This window comes from Phocoena phocoena, chromosome 3, assembly GCF_963924675.1.
Source record: "Phocoena phocoena chromosome 3, mPhoPho1.1, whole genome shotgun sequence".
NCBI lineage: Eukaryota > Metazoa > Chordata > Mammalia > Artiodactyla > Phocoenidae > Phocoena > Phocoena phocoena.
The window spans coordinates 95,776,402-95,799,142 of record NC_089221.1 but is presented as its reverse complement, the minus strand read 5'-3'; the positions used below and the strand labels follow the sequence as shown (position 1 = coordinate 95,799,142).

The following is a 22,741-nucleotide window of genomic DNA, read 5'->3' as shown; positions in this document are numbered from 1 at the left end:
ATGCTCCCAAAATAGGAGCACCTAAATACATAAGGCAACTGCTAACAGCTATAAAGAGGAAATTGACAGTAACTCAATAATAGTGGGGGACTTTAACACCTCACTTACACCAATGGACAGATCATCCAAACAGAAAATTACTAAGGAAACACAAGCTTTAAGTGACAATAGACCAGGTAGATTTAATTCATATTTATAGGACATTCCATCCAAAAAGAGCAGATAACACTTTAATGGAACATTCTACAGGATACATCACACGTTGGGTCACAAATCAAGCCTTGGTAAATTTAAGACATTGAAATCATATCAAGTTTCTTTTCCGACCACAATACTATGAGACTAGATATCAATTACAGGAAAAAATCTGTAAAAAATAAAAACACATGGAGGCTAAAAAATACATTACTTAATAACCAAGAGATCACTGAAGAAATCAAAGAGGAAATCAAAAAATACCTAGAAACAAATGACAATGGAAACACGATGACCCAAAACCTATGGGATGCAGCAAAAGCAGTTCTAAGAGGGAAGTTTATAGCAACACAAACCTACTTCAATTAACAAGAAAAATATCAAATAAACAATCTAAACTTACATCTAAAAGGAACTAGAGAAAGAAGAACAAACAAAACCCAAAGTTAGTAGAAGGAAAGAAATCATAAAGATCAGAATAGAAATAAATGAAATAGAAAAAAAGAGCAAAGATCAATAAAACTAAAAAGCTGGTTCTTTGAGAAGAAAAACAAAATTGATAAGCCATAGCCAGACTCATCAAGAAAAAGGGGGAGAGGACTCAAATCAATAAAGTTAGAAATGAAAAAGGAGAAGTTACAACAGACACCTCAGAAATACAAAGCACCAAAAGAGACTACTACAAGAAACTCTATGTCAATAAAATGGACAACCTGGAATAAATTCTTAGAAAGGTATAACCTTCCAAGACTCAACCAGGAAGAAATAGAAAATATGAACAGACCAATCACAAGTAATGAAATTGAAACTGTGATTAAAAAACTCTATGTCAATAAAATGGACAACCTGGATAAATTCTTAGAAAGGTATACCTTCCAAGACTGAACCAGGAAGAAATAGAAAATATGAACAGACCAATCACAAGTAATGAAATTGAAACTGTGATTAAAAATCGTCCAACAAACAAAAGTCCAGGACCAGATGGCTTCACAGGTGAATTCTATGAAACATTTAGAGAAGAGCTAACACCCATCCTTCTCAAACCCTTCCAAAAAATTGTAGAGGAAGGAACACTCCCAAACTCATTCTATGAGGCCACCATCACCCTGATACCAAAACCAGACAAAGATACTGCAAAAAAAGAAAATTCCAGACCAATATCATTGATGAATATAGATGCAAACATCATCAACAAAATACTAGCAAACAGAATCCAACAACACATTAAAAGGATCATACACCATGATCAATTTATCCTAGGGATGCAAGAATTCTTCAATGTACGCACATCAATCAATGTGATACACCATATTAACAAACTGAAGAATAAAAAGCATATGATCATCTCAATAGATGCAGAAAAAGCTTTTGACAAAATTCAACACCCATTTATGGTAAAAACTCTTCAGAAAGTGGGCATAGAGGGAACCTACCTCAACATAATAAAGGCCATATATGACAAGCCCACAGCAAACATCATTCCCAATGGTGAAAAACTGACAGTATTTCCTCTAAGATCAGGAACAAGACAAGGATGTCCACTCTCACCACTATTATTCAACATAGTTTTGGAAGTCCTAGCCACGGCAATCAGAGAAGAAAAAGAAATAAAAGGAATCCAAACTGGAAAAGAAGATGTAAAACTGTCACTGTTTCAGATGACATTATACTATACACAGAGAGTCCCAAAGATGCCACCAGAAAACTACTAGAGCTAATCAATGAATTTGGTAAAGTTGCAGGATACAAAATTAATGCACAGAAATCTCTTGCATTCCTATACACTAATGATGAAAAATCTGAAAGAGAAATTAAGGAAACACTCCCATTACCATTGCAACAAAAAGAATAAAACACCTAGGAATAAACCTACCTAGGGAGAGAAAAACCTGTATGCAGAAAACTATAAGACACTGATGAAAGAAATCAATGATGATACAAACAGATAGAGAGATATACCATGTTCCTGGATTGGAAGAATCAATATTGTGAAAATGACTATACTACCCAAAGCAATCAACAGATTCAATGCAATCCCTATCAAATTACCAATGGCAGTTTTTACAGAACTAGAACAAAAAATCTTAAAATTTGTATGGAGACATAAAAGGCCCCGAATAGCAAACGCAGTCTTGAGGGAAAAAAACAGAGCTGGAGGAATCAGACTTCCTGACTTCAGACTATACTACAAAGCTACAGTCATCAAGACAATATGGTACTGGCACAAAAACAGAGATATAGATCAATGGAACAGGATAGAAAGCCCAGAGATAAACCCACACACCTATGGTCAACTAATCTGTGACAAAGGAGGCAGGTATATACAATGGAGAAAAGACAGTCTCTTCAATAAGTTGTGCTGGGAAAACTGGACAGCTACATGCAAAAGAATGAAATTAGAACACTCCCTAATACCATACACAAAAATAAACTTAAAATGGATTAGAGACTTAAATGTAAGACTGGACACTATAAAACTCTTAGAGGAAAACATAGGAATAACACTCTTTGACATAAATTCCAGCAAGATCTTTTTTGATCCACCTCCTAGAGTAATGGAAATAAGAACAAAAATAAACAAATGGGACCTACTGAAACTTAAAAGCTTTTGCACAGCAAAGGAAACTACAAACAAGATGAAAAGACAGCTTTCAGAATGGGAGAAAATATTTGCAAACGAATCAATGGACAAAGGATCAATTTCTAAAATATATAAATAGCTCATGCAGCTCAATATTAAAAAAACAAACAACCCAATCCAAAAATAGGCAGAAGACCTAAATAGACATTTCTCCAAAGAAGACATAGCAGATGGCCAAGAAGCACATGAAAAGCTGCTCAACATCACTAATTATTAGAGAAATGCAAATCAGAACTGCAATGAGGAGCTTCCCTGGTGGCGCAGTGGTTGAGAGTCCGTCTGCCGATGCAGGGGACGTGGGTTCATGCCCCGGTCCAGGAAGATCCCACATGCCGCAGAGTGGCTAGGTCCATGAGCCATGGCCGCTGAGCCTGCGCGTCCGGAGCCTGTGCTCCACAATGGGAGAGGCCACAACAGTGAGAGGCCCACATACCGCCAAAAAAAAAAAAAAACTACAATGAGGTATCACCTCACACCAGTTAGAATGGGCATAATCAGAAAATCTACAAACAACAAATGATGGAGAGGGTGTAAAGAAAAGGGAACCCTCTTGCACTATTGGTGGGAATGTAAATTGATACAGCCACTATGGAGAACAGTATGGAGGTTCCCTAAAAAACTAAAAATAGAATTTCCATATGACCCAGCAATCCCACTACTGGGCATATACCCAGAGAAAACCACAATTGAAAAAGACACATGCACCCTAATGTTCATTGCAGCACTATTTACAATAGCCATGTCATGGAAGCAACCTAAATGCCCATCGACAGATGAATGGATAAAGAAGATGTGGTACATATATGCAATGGAATATTACTCAGCCATTAAAAGGAATGAAATTGGGTCATTTGTAGAGACGTGGATGAATCTAGAGACTGTCATACAGAGTGAAGTAAGTCAGAAAGAGAAAAACAAATATCATATATTAACGTATATATGTGGAACCTAGAAAAATGGTACAGATGAACTGGTTTTCAGGGCAGAAACTGAGACAGAAATGCAGAGAACAAATGTATGGACACCCAGGGGGGAAAGCGGCAGGGGTGGAGGTGGTGGTGTGATGAATTGGGAGATTGGGATTGACATATGTATACTAATATGTATAAAATGGATAACTAATAAGAATATGCTGTATAAAAACAAATAAAATAAAACAAAAAATATAGAATCAATGATAAAAAGAAATAACTAAATGGTAAAAGAGAGGATAAGCTTACCATCTTAGCTTCAAAAACATTAGTAATATGTTTTCATCACTGTTTCCAGATATGGTAATCTTAGCCATTTTAGTTGCATTAAGAGGTAACTGATTGATATTGATAGTATAGTCTATTCAATTAAGGACATACAGGGTGAATCTAATTGTTTTATGGGAATGCAATTTCTTTCCATATTGACTCTCAGCACTGAGTTAATTTGGAATACAACCAAATGCTTTCAAGAACAGTTATAGATGACACTAACCATGTGTAGATGCTACTTTATAAAAGAGAGATATAAACAATTTTGTAGATATAGAGTATACGGAAAGGACTATTGAAGACAACTGAGATTTACTGTATCTGTATAAAGTTTATGTATGTGCAAAGAGTCATATAATGAACATATACACACACACCATAAACTCCTTGAGAACGAGAACACTCCCAGGTGTTTTCTCTGCAGAGCACAGAGGTTAAAGGCATGGGCTTTGCGGTTAGAGAAACCTGGAACTGACTCTCACCTCTGACCTTTAATAACTGTGAGACCTTGAATAACTTACCTAATGCTTCTATGCCTCAGTTTCCTCAATAGAAAATAGAAAAAAATAACAACTATACTCATATGATTATTTTGAAGATTGAGTAAGATGATATATGTATAGAACTTACACTACCAGGCAGATAAATCCTAAGTACTCAGTGAATGGTAAATACAGTATTATTGTTATTATCCTCATTATCCTCATCTTCAGACTAGACCCAGGTAACTGGAATGTAATCACAGTTACGCCTCAATCAGGCAAATGACCTTAGGCGAGTCAATTAACTTTTCAATACTTCATTCTGCTGATCTATATAATGATGTCCAATCCAGGGGAGGAAGAGCAGAGGTACTGCAGAATGGCTGGACTATGTGATGGTGGGCATTTTATAGGATGTTTGCAAAGGGCAGAGTGGGTGGCATGGAACTGGGGCAGTAAGAGGCTGCTACATCAGTGCTTCCCAGAAAGTACAATTTCACAAACAGGTAAAAAAGGATTTTTTTTTTTTAAGTTTCTGTGGCACCAAGAGAGGTCTGTCAACTTTTTATTCTGTCAACCTTTTAATCAACAAAAACCAAATATCTACCTACCATCTCCCTCCTTTCATAAGAGGGAAAATTTACAACCAATATAATAGAAAGAACACAATCTTAGACTCTCCATCAAAGTGAATAAATTTAGCCTGTAAAGAAGATCTGGCCAGTGGAGATCAGCATTTCAAATGGCAATATACTCTGAATGAGTGAGGGTAGGGAAGGGAGGAAAGAGGCCAAAAATTGGGCCTTGGAAACACTTGGGAGGGGAGATGAGAGAGAGGCTAGCAAAGAGCAGCAGAAACAGCAGCTCTGAGCATCAGAGGGATGGCAGGAGGCAGGAACAGAGGGGGAGAAAGGACCCCTGGCTTGCAGTGAAAAAGTGAGGTCTGTGTCAAAATATGGTATTAAATCTAAACATTTAAACACCTAAATCAAATAAAACCAATTTGGCTTTATCATGCCATTCTGAAAGCACTACCTAATTACTCTAAATAAAATATTAGAACCATAACTTACAGTTGAAATAATCAGATTTGCCCATCCATAAGTTTATTTTTCCATATTACTATTTACTCAAAACAGCAAAAGAATATCAGCTATAATAGATACAATATCAGCTATTAGTATTATATGTAATATCAGCTATATTATATGTAACATAATATATAATATTTATAGTATATAATATAGCATATTCTTATCATTAAAGCCATAGACTACTGATTACAAGTGCTTTAAAATTTAGTCTAGGTAGAAATAAATGAAAATAACCTAAAATCTAATAGTAGGGAAATATTACATATATACACCTTGTAAGGTGATATGATAAAATATTAGGCAACCCTTAAAAATCTTGTTTTCAAAAATGATTTAATGATTTGTGAAAATGCTCTTGATATAGTATGAAGTAGAAAGGGTATTACACATTTCTGTGTAATTCTCTTTTAGGAATATTTATAATAATAAAAGTCTGGAAAAAGAAAACATACCAAAAAGATAAAATTGATCAACTCTGGTGTTACAGATAATTTAATATTCCTTATATTTTTCTGTATTTTACACACTTTCCACAATAAACATGCATTACCTTTATAATTAAGGGAAAAAATTATAATTAACTTAACAAACTACTTACCCTTGGGAGTTTAGGATTGAAGTAGTTAATTACTCCAAACTCAAAATAAGATGCAAAACCTTCATTGAGCCAGATATTGTTCCACCAATTCATGGTAACCAAGTTTCCAAACCACTTTTGGAGTTGGGAAAAAAAAATTCTTAAATTCAATTTAAGAAATATTTATTGTAATTGCATGTGAAATAAATGTAAGGTCAAAGACAAAATTAAATGCGTTTTGCTATCAGTGACAAACTTGAAAACAGGACTCCAAAATGACGTTGTTGTTTTAACATGAAGAGATGTCAGTCATGCATTTCTTCTAAAATAATCATTTCACATCCAATGATTGAAAGCAATTTTTGTTTTAAAATTGTGATGTTAAAAAATAAGGTAAGCTAGAGTAGCAGTTCTTAAATTGTCCACTTTGCCCCAAAGTTAAGTTAAATCAGAAGTCCTGAAAGTTTACTTAGCACCTACTAATTACAGAATCTTATACCTCTAAACAGACTACATTAGGATCTTGCTGTAAGCAATGATTGTGTTTTCAGGACATGATTTGATCTACACCATGTAAAAATCACTCAAGTATTCATATGTTCTGCAAAGTGGTACAGCTATAATTATTTTCTATTTGAGCTTAACAGAAAGAGACTGTCAAACAGATGATAAATAGAATCAGGAAAGAAAAACACAATAATTTCCAAACCCAACAAATCCACGTCCTGGTATTTAACCAAATTCTTATATAACAGCTGTGATGTACTAATAGCAGCCTGTATTCCAAAACAATGTGTCATTTAGGCTATAATAAAAAATGACACTTTGGGTGACTGATCAAAACTTGTGAAAGCATGTGTTGACTGTGTAACAGGGTGTTATTCAATCCCAGTAAATCACTCTTCTCCAAAACTGCTTAGGAGTCCATATAACAAAAAGATAACAATATCATAGTTTAGATGACTTCTTTATTGACAAACTTGATTTATAAAGGTCAAAATGCAGATGTGAGAAACTCCATCAAATCAAATAACTAAACTTCAAAAATCACAGCATAAAAGCATATAGATCTAATGAAATAAATCCTGTTTACATCACCTTTGGGGATGCAGCTCAAGGATTAATTACTGCTCACCTCACTGACACTAGTATATTGACTATAATCCTTTAACTTGTAACTTCTCTCAAAAAAAAAAGTTTGTAATAATCTGCTAATGAAATGTGGATATCTTCCAGTGACTTTTTTGAATATCTCTATTTTAAGATGGAATGGAAAGCAAATAATCATAGCTCTGCTTGGCTTACTTTTCCTGAAGAGAACTTTGTGGAACACAGCTACTCTTTGGATATAAATATATGACCTGCGAATGTTCTTTAAGTTCTCATCACTGATTTATCACCAATAGTTCAAATCCACCCAGGATCTGATTACACAGATCCTTCCTTGTTTTCTTTCAGCGACCCACTTTTCAAATAATTTTTAAAATTTGGTATACAGCAGGGTTTGGGGGGTCGCTACTTTTGGTACAGCAGCTGGAGAATATTTTCATGTGAAATAAGAAAGAACGTTTTACCACATGCCTGATGTCCAATCTCATGGGAGACAATATAGGAGATCACAGTCTTTTTTTCTGTTAGTTTATCATTTGGTTGCAGCAACAATAATGACTCATCAAACATCAACAGTCCCCAGTTCTCCATTGCACGGTTGTCAAAAGTAGGCAAAGCAATTATATCTAAGTGGATTTAAATGGAGGGAAAAATGAAATCATCTCTTCCTCAAAATTTGAGACTTCCAGATACAAACATCTCAAAATGAAATCATAAAATTACTGAAAGAAAAATGCAAGTAAATATTTATAATTTAAGGGGAAAGAAGGCTTTAAAGACATACCAAAGACAGAGCCAGAAAATAAACTGTTTTGACTATATGAAAATTAAATAATTTTGATAAAGGACCTATATTCAAAATATACAAAGAACCCTTGAAACTCAACAATAAGAAAATAACTTTACAAAATTAGCAAAAGATCTAAATAGACACTTCACTAAAGAGATACAAATGGCAAATAAACAGATGAAAACATACTCAACATCATATGTCATTAGGAATTTTCAAATTAAAATGACACTGAGATACCACGACACACCAATTCAAAACAAAACACCAAATGCTGGAGAAGATGTGGAACAACAAAGACTCTCATTCATTGCTGGTGGGAATGCAAAATGGTACAGCCACTTCATAAGACAATTTGGCAGTTTCTTGTAAAGCTAAACATAGGCTGACTATACAGTCTAGCAACTGAGATCCTAGGTATTTATCCAAATGAGTCAGAAACTTATGTCAGAAACATGCACATGAATATTTATAGCAGTCTTATTCATAACTGCCAAAACTTGGAAGCAATCAAGATGTCTTTTAATAGGTGAATGGATAAAGAAACTGTAGTACAGCCATACAACAGAATACTATTTAGTGATAAAAAGAAATGAGCTGGGCTTCCCTGGTGGCGCAGTGGTTGAGAGTCCGCCTGCCAATGCAGGGGACATGGGTTCGTGCCCCGGTCCGGGAAGATCCCACATGCCGCGGAGCGGCTGGGCCAGTGAGCCATGGCCACTGAGCCTGCGCGTCCGGAGCCTGTGCTCCGCAACGGGAGAAGCCACAGCAGTGAGAGGCCCACGTACCGCAAAAAGAAAAAAAAAAAAGAAATGAGCTATCAAGCTATGAAAGGACACGGAAAAAACTTAAATGCATGTCACTAAGTGAAAGGAGCCAGTCTGAAAAAGCCACACATGGTATGATTCCAGTTAGTATATAACAGTATGGAAAAGGCAAAACTATAGAGACAGTAAAAGATCAGTAGTTATCAGGGACTTGGGGAAAAGAGGGAGAATGAATAGGTAGAGCACAGGGGATTTTTTATGACAGTGAAACTATCTGTATGATACTGTAATGGTAGAGACCTGTCATTACTATATACATTTGTCAAAACTCACAGAACTGTACAACACAAAGAGTGAACTCTAATGTAAACTATGGACTTTAGTTAATAAAAATGTATCAATACAGGTTCATCAATTGTAATTTTAAAAAAAGCCACACCAATGTCAGACGTTAACAATAGGAGAAACTGGGGTTGGGGACAAGGGGAGGGAGAGGAGGTATATGAGTACTCTCTACACTTTGGGCACAATTTTTCTGTAAACCTAAAACTGCTCTAAAAAATAAAGTCTATTTAAAATCAATTTTTTTTTTTTTTTTTGCGGTACGCGGGCCTCTCACTGTTGTGGCCTCTCCCGTTGAGGAGCAGAGGCTCCGGACGCACAGGCTCAGCAGCCATGGCTCACGGGCCCAGCCACTCCGCGGCATGTGGGATCTTCCTGGACCGGGGCACGAACCCATGTCCCCTGCATCGGCAGGTGGACTCTCAACCACTGCGTCACCAGGGAAGCCCTAAAATCAAATATTTTACTTCACCAAAAAACACCACAAAAAATTTGAAAGGCAAAACACGGACTGGGAAAAATATTTGCAGCATATATCACAACTAGACAATATTTTTTTCAATATTTAAAGAACTCTGACGAATCAAAAAGAAAAAATAAAAATATGAACAACTCATGAAGGAAATAATTCGAACAGCCAAAAATCTTATTTAAAATGTTCAGCTTCTTTGTATCAAAAACAAAAATTAAAACAATGATATAACTTAATCTTTCAAATGTATGAGAAGATTGATAATTAGTATTGGCTAGAATTAATAATTAAGTATAGGAAAACTGTCACATAGCCTTTTGGCAAGGGTGTGAACTGGTACAATTTTTCTGGAGCAATCCAGCAAAATGCTTCGTGACCTTTAAAAATGTTCCTACCCTTTCCACTTTTGGAATTTCTACTAAGGCAAGTAGCATGGATATTTGTAAAAATTTCCTTATGTTTTCTTTAGTGTTTTAAAAGCAGCACCCACCACCAAAAAGGTAAAATCAGTCCAAATGTTCAACCACTGAGGATTAAATAAATTATTCTGTCAAACTGATATGTAGGCATCCTATGTCTTAAAAATGACAATAAAAAAGAATAGTTATCTGGATCATGTTGCTATATACTGTTAACTTAAAAAAAAAAAAGGCCAAAGAATAGTATCAATTCCATGGTATCATTTTTGTTAAAAACAAAGAAAGGTGGAGATTGAGACAAGGACAGACACTGGAAATATATACACCAAAATGTTACCCATGATTATCTCTACATGGTAGCAAAACAGGAGATTTTGCTTCTCTTTTTTGTGCTTTTCCCTGTCTTTCCACATTTTCGACAGTGGGATCATTATTACTTCTAAAACTAGAACAAGTCTTAAAAGTTTCTTTTGCTAATGTAAGAAATATCATTCCTATAGTCCATGCTACATTTGCCTAATGAATGTTTTATGCTGTGCTATGCTCAGTAATTTTAGTTGACTTTACACCTGGTTGAAGTTGACAGTACGTAGTAAAGCGTATCCAGGTAGTGGATACATAGCCTCCACCAGGTAATGCTCTTTTATCTTTGGGTATACTTAGTTGCCTCAGCCTAGGTCTCCCATTCTTCTACCTATCCTTTCCTCCACCAGCACCCATCCTACCCAGCAACCCACCCACTTTCCTCACAAAAGACTGCTCTATTCCGCTCAAGCCAATCCCTTTTGCTCTCTACAACCACTGAGTCGTTCTCTGCTGGAGCTGTTTGCTATCCCAGGAAATCCTCTGCTCAGTCTATGAATGCCACCAATACTTGTGGTCCAATCTAACCAACTTTAAGAAGCCATTTATAACTAACCCTGATGACTATTTTTTAAAAATTGTTTTTTCTTTACTTCAGATGCATACAACTGGAGTAAGCAAAATTCTTGTTTCTTCACACATGACCCTGTTTTATTTTATTTTAATGATGAATTCATTATTTTAAAATAATAATACAAAACCCGTGACTCTACCACTTACCCTTTAGAACAGGGGTTGGCAAATTTTTTCCATAAAGGGCCAGATTAGTAGATAGTTTCAGCTTTGTGGGCTATATGTTTTCTGTAACACATTTAGCTCAGGCATACCAGCACAAAAGTAGCCACACACACTATGTAAGCAAATGAGCACGTTGTGGTGCAATAAAACTATGGACCCTGAAATATGAATTTTATATAAAATTCTCATGTATCACAAAATATTATTCCCTTGATTTTTTTTTTTTTTTTGAGGTACACGGGCCTCTCACTGTTGTGGCCTCTCCCGTTGCGGACGGAGCACAGGCTCCGGACGCGCAGGCTCAGCGGCCATGGCTCATGGGCCCAGCCGCTCCGCGGCATTTGGGATCCTCCCGGACCGGGGCACGAACCCGTGTCCCCCGCATCGGCAGGCGGACTCTCAACCACTGGGCCACAAGGGAAGCCCTATTCCTTTGATTTTTTTCAACCATTTAAAATTGTAAAAACCAATCTTAGCTCATGGACCATACAAAAATAGGCGGTGGGCCAGATTTGATTGCTTGCCTGTGCCTAATTTAGATTATTATTAATAACTTGTATTCTGATTTCCAGACTGGCAGCATCAGCACCACCAGGGAGCTTATCAGAAATAAAAATTCTGGGACCAACCCCAGACCTACTGAATCAGAAACTCTGGGGTCAGGAGCAGCAATCTGTGGTTTAACCAGCCTTGCAAGTGAGTCCAGTGTATGGTAACATTTGGGAACAGCTGACTTACATCTTCCTCTGTGCTCCTTCTCAACTCAACCTTTGGCTTATTCTTCCAGAGATTCACCACTATCCTGAACTTGGTGTTTATCACTCCATTGTTTAAGAAAAACCAAGGGAATATATATATTGTTGCTAATATTATATATAATATTGCCTAAATACTATATTGTTTAGGTTTCTTTTGTTTTTAAACTTTAGAAAGAGTGTTTCATTTTCATTGCTGGATAGTTTCCCGTTGTGTGAATGAACCACACTGTATCTATCCATTCTCCTATCGGTGACCATTTTGGTTGCTTTCAGTTTGGGGCTAGTACGAAAAGTGTGGCTATGAACATTCTTGCACATGTCTTCTGGCACATATATGCCCAAATTCCTCTTGGGGTTTATCTAGCAATGGAATTACTGAGTTTTAAGGTATTCTAATGATCAACATTGTAAGATAACAAATAAGTTTCAAAGTTGTAACAACTGATACTCCCTTCAACAACGTCACTTTCTATTGGCATTTGTCAGAATGCCTACTCTTTGACAACTGAGTGGTATGAAATGGTGCCTCACTGTGGCCTTGGATATTCATTTCTCAGATTGCTTAATGAGGCTAAGTATCGCTCCATAAGTTTATTAGTCATATCTATTTCCTTTTCTGTAAAACATCTATTCATATATCTTTTACTTGTGTTTTTATATTGTATTTTTCTTATTTATTTGTAGGTGTTCTTTATATATTTGGGCTACTCCCATTACCAGTTATCAATCCTTTTTCTTTTAAGAGTTTTTTTTTACCCAGTACGTTATCTCATACTTAGCAATTTGTTGCTTTTGCTTTTAACATGTAGAAGCTATCTCCCTAACTGAGCTACTTGAACAGAGCCTAAGCCATCTACTTCTTCTGCATTCACAGAGCACCTAAGAAAGTAATAGGTGATTCTCATTTACTCAGTAGCTTCTAATTGATTATGGTCATTACTTCATTGCTTTATGATTTATATTGTACTTGAGTTTTACTACTACAAAAATACAGATCGTGCTGGGATGTACAATACATATCATTAGCCTGATATAGTTACAAGTTAAGAGTAAAATAAAAACTTAAAAGAGAAGTTGCCATTTTAAAAGTTTGCAAATCTCATATGCCCATATTTATTCCTAAAAGCATCATGATGCCACTTTTTCTTTCAAAACTTACAACAACCCAAACAGCCAACTCTATCATCTCTGCAATATTTTGATATTTCAGTCCCCTTCTGACTTTAAACAGAGTGAATTAAAATGATAGCAACACCAGAAAAAAAAATGTTGTTCTAAAGATGAAAACTCTAATTTGAAAAGATACATGCACCCCAATGTTCACAGCAGCACTATTCACAATAGTCAAGACATGGATACAACCTAAATATCCATCAACAGATGAATGTGTGTGTGTGTGTGTGTGTGTATGTGTGTGTGTGTGTGTGTGTGTGTATATAAAATGAAATATTACTCATCCATAAAAAAATGAAATAATGCCATTTGCAGCAATATGATGGACCTAGAGATTGTCATACTAAGTGAAGTAAGTCTGACAGAGAAAGACAACTGTCATATATGTGGAATCTAAAATATTGATACAAATGAACTTATTTAAAAAACAGAAATAGACTCACAGACAGAAAACAAACTTATGGTTACCAAAGGGGTAAGGGAGAAAGGGGTAAATTAGGAATTTGGGGTAAACAGATACACACTGCTATATATAAAATAGATATAGGACAAGGACCTACTGTATAGCACAGGGAACTATATTCTATATCTGGTAATAACCTATAATGGAAAAGAATCTGAAAAAGAATAGATATGTATCTAACTGAATCACTTTGCTGTACACCTGAAACATTGTAAATCAACTATACTTCAATAAAAAAAGCAGAAAGAAAGAAAAAAATGCTATTCTATGTAATAGATATATACACATCGTTTAGATTCTGAGGCTTAGAATTCAACTGAGCAAGCCTCAAGAAGGTAAGCTAAAAGAAAACCATGGAAGAAATAAATAAAAAGGCTTTTCACCTGACTCACTGAGAGTAAAGGGTAAGGAGTATGTGGGAAATGCTGATAGGGAAGGTTTGGCTTTCTTGCTTTTTTTGTGCGTTTGTTTGTTCTTGTTTTTAAATGACTCAACCAAAAGTTAAAGTAATTAGGAAACATTAGTTTATCTTTCTCTTAAAGATCCAGTAATAGAGAAACTCCTTATTTTATTTATTTATTATTTTTTTTTTTTTTGCGGTACACGGGCCTCTCACTGTTGTGGCCTCTCCCACTGCGGAGCACAGGCTCTGGACGCACAGGCTCAGCGGCCATGGCTCACGGGCCCAGCCGCTCCGCGGCATGTGGGATCTTCCCGGACTGGGGCACGAACCCGTGTCCCCTGCATCGGCAGGCGGACTCTCAATCACTATGCCACCAGCGAAGCCTGAAACTCCTTATTTTAATCATCTATCAAAATGCGGTTTTGACTAAGCACCACCTGCATGTGTGCTCACAGAGCAACATTGGCTGAGATGCTATGAAAGATACAAAAAAAGTGCCAATATAACCCTGACTTCCAAGAGTTGGTAATCTAGCCAAAATTTACATGGAATTACTGAATTCATTGCATGTATTTATTCCTCCGCCCCCCCCCAAAAAAAAATGTTTACTGTTTACCACTCTGAGAGAAGCACTGTCATAGGCTCTGAGAGTACTTAAAAAAGGACAGTCCAGATCCTGACCCGCAACTTGCCCTCGACCTACTGGGGGAGATGATTAGGATCTATTAGGTCAAGAGCTTGAAGGCAGGGGTGCACAGGATGCTGTGGAAGCATGAGAGATGGAGTCAGGGAAAACTTCATGGAGGAGGGGGCACTGAGTTGAGAAATATAAGAATCAACCTGTTGGGTAAAAGGTACAGCAGGATGTGCAAACTGCATGTGCAAGAGCCTGAAGGAGAGGAGAGGAAGATGAAAGTGTAGGAGAGGATAGAGATGGTGTTACAGCATCCCTCCTACTCTGAGAAACTGTGAAAAGCCCCAAGAGGTTGGCAAAAGATGCACTGTTACAAAGACAGGGTGTGGAATTTGGACTTTATCTTCAAATGGGAAGCCACAGAGAGGTTTTAGAGGATAGTAACATGATCAGATTTTGCTTTGGAAAAATCCCTCTGGCCTCAGTGTGGAAGACGGATTGGAGGAGACAAGAGCGGAAGTGGTGAAACTAAGTGAGAGCTGTTGTGGTCAAGCTGTTGGTGATGTAAACTAGGGAGAATGAGGGGGATGGGAAGAAGTGGATGGATGTGGAGATAATAAGGAGGTGACTAATTGGATGGAGGAGATGCTTTGACAGAACAGGATATCAAGAATAACTCTGGACTTCTCCTTATCTAAATAAAGACAAATGGAAATTTGCTTGCCTAGACAAGGGTTATCTTGAGATCTTCCAGCCACAGAAGTGCCAGAACTTGGTCTCCATGCCCAGATTCCTGCTGCCTCCAACTTTCTAAATGACGCGTATCACCTCTGGGATCCGTGAGGGGGCCAAGGCTAGTCGCCATTCCTTCACTCCCCATCCCTCCTCAGCAGAAGGCTTGAGCTGCAGAGCCCCTGGCTTCCCAGTGTTCAAGAGGCTTGAGCTCCCCAATTTTTACTCCCCACTTTCCTTCTACTATATGCCAGTAAAGGCCAGACATACTTTTCCCCAAGACTTTAACTAACTAACCTGTCAGAGGAATAAAACACACTTACATGATACCCTTAATTTTGATAGAAAAAACATGGAACAACTTTCTGAGCTGAGTGGCTCACATAATTTTAAGGACATTCCATACAGATCTATGAGAAAAAAAATGTTTACATATTCCTTCGAGGATCATATTATGTTCACACATGATCCCAATTTTATACAACAAAAATTCACAGATGGGACCCCCAGGTCCTAACCCAGTGACTCACAGCTAAAGAATATTTTTTGAAAAACCAACAAAACCTTACTAAAGTGAACTGGAGTAACTCACACAAGCAGCTAAAAGGATGCAGAACACTGCATTGCACACTCACGTTATGAGAGGAAAGGACAGAATGCAAGAGAGAGGACAGGGTCTGGAGGATGTAAGTTGCCAGTGAGTACCCAGGAGGAATCTAAAGCCAGGTAGCTCTCCGAGCACTTACTGGTCACATGGAATGATGCAGAGAAAGAACAGACAGGCCCCGTGTGTTTAGGAAGGTGTAGGACATAATGATGGGAAGCCAGCGGGGCTAACTCCAAAACAGCAAAAATAGCAAAGTGCCAATGGGTCCTTGGAGGCCCGTCTAGGTACCTTTTGATCTCAACCCAGGGCCCCCATAATAGGAAATCAAATACATTGTAAGGGAAGATGCCTCACCTGTTTTTGGAAGAGGGTAACTAATATTAAATAAATCCTCCAGAAAAGAGAAGATGGGACCTGTGATGTTCAAAGCAAAGTCTGCATTTCCAGCTGCGATGGCTTCTTTCCGGGCCCAGATGCGTATCTAAACAGAAACAATTAAGCAGTGATTAGGCAAAGCAGTAGTGATTTTTGGAAAGTGGCAGCCTGCTTGCTCCAGTTCCCTGATGCTCTGAAGCCAAAGGCTTACCTTTTCAGAGGAAGCTGCATAATAAAACGTTTGAATGTGTCCTCACAATGAGAAAAGCCCAGAAGGCTATTCACTAAGTTGAGAACAGTGGTTCCTCAGAAAGTGTGTTATTTCACTCTTTTGCAATAACATGTAAAATTTTGTAGTTCAAAAATAATCCTGGGAGAGACGAGGGGAAGATGGTGGAAGAGTAAGACGCGAAGATCACCTTCCTCCACACTGATACACCAGAAATACATCTACACGTGGAACAACTCCTACAGAACGCCTACTGAACGCTGGCAGAAGACCTCAGACCTTCCAAAAGGCAAGAAACCCCCCACGCACCTGGGTAGGGCAAAAGGAAAAAGAATAAACAGAGACAAAAGGATAGGGACGGGACCTGCACCAGTGGGAGGGAGGTGTGAAGGAGGAAAGTTTTCCACACACTAGGAAGCCCCTTTGTGGGCGGAGACTGCAGGTGGCGGACGGGGGAGAGCTTCGGGGCCGCGGAGGAGAGCACAGCAACAGGGGTGCGGAGGGCAAAGCGGAGAGATTCCCGCACAGAGGATCAGGGCCGACCGGCACTCACCAGCCCGAGAGGCTTGTCTGCTCACCCACCGGGGCGGGCGGGGTTGGGAGCTGAGGCTTAGACTTCGGTCAGAGCGCAGGGAGAGGACTGGGGTTGGCGGTGTGAACACAGCCTGCAGGGGGTTAGTGCACCACGGCTGGCCAGGAGGGAGTCCGGGGAAAAGTCTGGACCTGCCGAAGAGGCAAGAGACTTTTTCTTCCCTCTTTGTTTCCTGGTGCGCGAGGAGAGGGGATTAAGAGCGCTGCTTAAAGGATCTCCAGAGACAGGCACGAGCCGCGGCTAAAAGCGCGGACCCAGAGACGGGCATGAGACGCTAAGGCTGCTGCTGCCGCCACCAAGAAGCCTGTGTGCGAGCACAGGTCACTGTCCACACCCTGCTTCCGGCAAGCCTGTGCAGCCCGCCACTGCCAGGGTCCCGGGATCCAGGGACAACTTACCCAGGAGAACGCACGGCGCTCCTCAGGCTGGTGCAACGTCACGCCGGCCTCTGCCGCCGCAGGCCCGCCCCGCATTCCATGCCCCTCCCTACCTCCCCCTCCCCACCCCGCGGCCTGAGTGAGCCACAGCTCCCGAATCAGTGGCTCCTTTAACCCCGTCCTGTCTGAGCGAGGAACAGACGCCCTCCGGCGACCTACACGCAGAGGCGGGGCCGGATCCAAAGCTGAGCCCCTGGGAGCTGTGAGAACAAAGAAGAGAAAGGGGAATCTCTCCCAGCAGCCTCAGGAGCAGCGGACTAAAGCTTCACAATCAACTTGATGTACCCTGCATCTGTGGAATACATGAATAGACAACCAATCATCCCAAATTAAGGAGGTGGACTGAGAGCAAGATTTATGATTTTTCCCCCTTTTCCTCTTTTTGTGAGTGTGTATGTGTATCCTTCTGTGTTATATTTTGTCTGTATACCTTTGCTTCCACCATTTGTCCTAGGGTTCTATCCATCCGTTTTTTTTTTAAATTTTTTTCTTAATAATTATTTTTTATTTTAATAAATTTATTATGTTTTATCTTGCTTTATTTTATTTTACTTTATCTTCTTTCTTTATTTCTTTTTTCCTTCCTTCACTCCTTCCTTCCTTCCTTCCTCCCTCCCTCCCTTCCTCCTTTCTTTCTTTCTTTCTTTCTACTTCTACTAATTCTTTCTTGCTACTTTTTCTCCCTTTTATTCTGAGCCGTGTGGATGAAACGTTCTTTGTGCTACAGCCAGGAGTCAGTGCTGTGCCTCTGAGGTGGGAGAGCCAACTTCAGGACACTGGTCCACAAGAGACCTCCCAGCTCCACATAATATCAAACGGCGAAAATCTCCCAGAGATCTGCATCTCAACACTAGCAGCCAGCTTCACTCAACGAGCAGCAAGCTACACTGCTGGACATCCTATGCCAAACAACTAGCAAGACAGGAACACAACCCTACCCATTAGCAGAGAGGCTGCCTAAAATCATAATAAGTCCACAGACACCCCAAAACACACCACCAGACATGGACCTGCCCACCAGAAAGACAAGATCCAGCCTCATCCACCAGAACACAGGCACTAGTCCCCTCCACCAGGAAGCCTACACAACCCACTGAACCAACCTTAGCCACTGAGGACAGACACCAAAAACAACGGGAACTACAAGCCTGCAGCCTGCAAAAAGGAGACCCCAAACACAGTAAGATAAGCAAAATGAGAAGACAGAAAAACACACAGCAGATGAAGGAGCAAAACCCACCAGACCTAACAAATGAAGAGGAAATAGGCAGTCTACCTGAAAAAGAATTCAGAATAATGATAGTAAAGATGATCCAAAATCTTGGAAATAGAATGGACAAAATGCAAGAAACATTTAACAGGACCTAGAAGAACTAAAGATGAAACAAACAACAATGAACAACACAATAAATGAAATTAAAACTTCTCTAGATGGGATCAATATCAGAATAACTGAGGCAGAAGAACGGATAAGTGACCTGGAAGATAAAATAGTGGAAATAACTACTGCAGAGCAGAATAAAGAAAAAAGAATGAAAAGAACTGAGGACAGTCTCAGAGACCTCTGGGACAACATTAAACACACCAACATTCGAATTATAGGGGTTCCAGAAGAAGAAGAGAAAAAGGACTGAGAAAATATTTGAAGAGATTATAGTTGAAAACTTCCCTAATATGGGAAAGGAAATACTTAATCAAGTCCAGGAAGCACAGAGACTCCCATACAGGATAAATCCAAGGAGAAATATGCCAAGACACATATTATTCAAACCGTCAAAAATTAAATACAAGGAAAACATATTAAAAGCAGCAAGGGAAAAACAACAAATAACACACAAGGGAATCTCCATAAGGTTAACAGCTGATCTTTCAGCAGAAACTCTGCAAGCCAGAAGGGACTGGCAGGACATATTTAAAGTGATGAAGGAGAAAAACCTGCAACCAACATTACTCTACCCAGCAAGGATCTCATTCAGATTTGATGGAGAAATTAAAACCTTTACAGACATGCAAATGCTGAGAGAGTTCAGCACCACCAAACCAGCTTTACAACAAATGCTAAAGGAACTTCTCTAGGCAAGAAACAAAAGACAAGTAAAAGACCTACAATAACGAACCCAAAACAATTAAGAAAATGGGAATAGGAACATATATATCAATATTTACCTTAAATGTAAATTGACTAAATGCTCCCACCAAAAGACACAGATTGGCTGAATGGATACAAAAACAAGACCCATATATATGCTGTCTACAAGAGACCCACTTCAGACCTAGAGACACATACAGATTGAAAGTAAGGGGATGGAAAAAGATATTCCATGCAAACGGAAACCAAAAGAAAGCTGGAGTAGCAATTCTCACATGAGACAAAATAGACTTTAAAATAAAGACTATTAGAAGAGACAAAGAAGGACACTACATAATGATCAAGGGATCGATCCAGGAATAAAATATAACAGTTGTAAATATTCATGCACCCAACATAGGAGTACCTCAATACAAAAGGCAAATGCTAACAGCCATAAAAGGGGAAATCGACAGTAACACAATCATAGTAGGAGACTTTAACACCCCACTTTCACCAATGAACAGATCATCCAAAATGAAAATAAGGAATCACAAGCTTTAAATGATATATTAAATAAGATGGACTTAATTGATATTTATAGGATATTCCACCCAAAAACAATAGAACACACTTTCTTCTCAAGTGCTCATGGAACATTCTCCAGGATAAATCATATCTTGGGTCACAAATTAAGCCTTGGTAAATTTAAGAAAATTAAAATTTTATCAAGTATCTTTTCTGACCACAAGGCTATGAAATTAGATATCAATTACAGTGAAAGAGCTGTAAAAATTACAAACACATGGAGGCTAAACAATACACTACTTAATAATGAAGTGATCACTGAAGAAATCAAAGAGGAAGTAAAAAAATACCTAGAAACAAATGACAATGGAGACACGACGACCCAAACCTATGGGATGCAGCAAAAGCAGTTCTAAGAGGGAAGTTTATAGCAATACAATCCTACCTTAAGAAAGAGGAAACATCTCGAATAAACAACCTAACCTTGCACCTAAAGCAATTACAGAAAGAAGAACAAAAAACCCCCAAAGTTAGTAGAAGGAAAGAACTCATAAAGATCAGATCAGAAATAAATGAAAAAGAAATGAAGGAAACGATAGCAAAGATCAATAAAACTAAAAGCTGGTTCTTTGAGAAGATAAACAAAATTGATAAACCATTAGCCAGACTCATCAAGAAAAAAAGGCAGAAGATTCAAATCAATAGAATTAGAAATGAAAAAGGAGAAGTAACAACTGACACTACAGAAATACAAAAGATCATGAAAGATTACTACAAAAAACTCTATGCCAATAAAATGGACAACCTGGAAGAAATGGACAAATTCTTAGAAATGCACAACCTGCCAAGACTGAATCAGGAAGAAATAGAAAATATGAACAGACCAATCACAAGCACTGAAATGGAAACTGTGATTAAAAATCTTCCAACTAAGAAAAGCCCAGGACCAGATGGCTTCACAGGCGAATTCTATCAAACATTTAGAGAAGAGCTAACACCTGTCCTTCTCAAACTCTTCCAAAATATAGCAGAGGGAGGAAGGCTCCCAAACTCATTCTACGAGGCCACCATCACCTTGATACCAAAACCAGACAAGGATGTCACAAAGAAAGAAAACTACAGGCCAATATCACTGATGAACATAGATGCAAAAATCCTCAACAAAATTCTAGGAAACAGAATCCAACAGCACATTAAAAGGATCATACACCATGATCAAGTGGGGTTTATTCCAGGAATGCAAGGATTCTTCAATATATGCAAATCAATCAATGTGATAAACCATATTAACAAATTGAAGGAGAAAAACCATATGATCATCTCAATAGATGCAGAAAAAGCTTTTGACAAAATTCAACACTGATTTATGATAAAAACCCTGCAGAAAGTAGGCATAGAGGGAACTTTCCTCAACATAATAAAGGCCATATATGACAAACCCACAGCCAACATCGTCCTCAATGGTGAAAAACTGAAAGCATTTCCACTAAGATCAGGGGAAAGACAAGGTTGCCCACTCTCACCACTCATATTCAACATAGTTTTAGAAGTTTTAGCCACAGCAATCAAAGAAGAAAAGGAAATAAAAGGAATCCAAATCGGAAAAGAAGAAGGAAAGCTGTCACTGTTTGAAGATGACATGATACTATACATAGAGAATCCTAAAGATGCTACCAGAAAACTACTAGAGCTAATCAATGAATATGGTAAAGTAGCAGGATACAAAATTAGTGCACAGAAATCTCTGGCATTCCTATACACTAATGATGAAAAATCTGAAAGTGAAATCAAGAAAACACTCCCATTTACCATTGTAACAAAAAGAATAAAATATCTAGGAATAAACCTACCTAAGGAGACAAAAGACCTGTATGCAGAAAATTATAAGACACTGATGAAAGAAATTAAAGATGATACAAATAGATGGAGAGATATACCATGTTCTTGGATTGGAAGAATCAACGTTGTGAAAATGACTCTACTACCCAAAGCAATCTACAGATTCAACGCCATCCCTATCAAACTACCACTGGCATTTTTCACAGAACTAGAACAAAAAAATTGCACAATTTGTATGGAAACACAAAAGGCCCTGAATAGCCAAAGCAATCTTGACAATGAAAAACGGAGCTGGAGTAATCAGGCTCCATGACTTCAGACTATACTACAAAGCTACAGTCATCAAGACAGTATGGTACTGGCACAAAAACAGAAAGATAGATCAATGGAACAGGATAGAAAACCCAGAGATAAACCCACACACATATGGTCACCTTATCTTTGATAAAGGAGGCAGGAATGTACAGTGGAGTAAGGACAACCTCTTCAATAAGTGGTGCTGGGAACACTGGACAGGTACATGTAAAAGTATGAGATTAGATCACTCCCTAACACCATACACAAAAATAAACTCAAAACGGATGAAAGACCTAAATGTAAGGCCAGAAACTATCAAACTCTTAGAGGAAAACATAGGCAGAACACTCTATGACATAAATCACAGCAAGA

At 38.4% G+C, this 22,741-nt stretch overlaps 1 protein-coding gene across 1 annotated transcript in view; it reads right to left on the bottom strand.

The window, feature by feature from the left end:
• LVRN (laeverin) overlaps positions 1 to 22,741 on the bottom strand; it is an 87,040-nt gene that overhangs the window by 30,635 nt on the left and 33,664 nt on the right. Inside the window, exons 4-6 of the mRNA XM_065874518.1 lie at positions 16,359 to 16,485; positions 7,815 to 7,969; positions 6,255 to 6,368 (exon numbers count right to left, since the gene is read on the bottom strand). Of these exons, the coding sequence (XP_065730590.1) occupies positions 6,255 to 6,368; positions 7,815 to 7,969; positions 16,359 to 16,485 (396 nt within the window). The remainder of the gene's footprint in view (positions 1 to 6,254; positions 6,369 to 7,814; positions 7,970 to 16,358; positions 16,486 to 22,741) is intronic.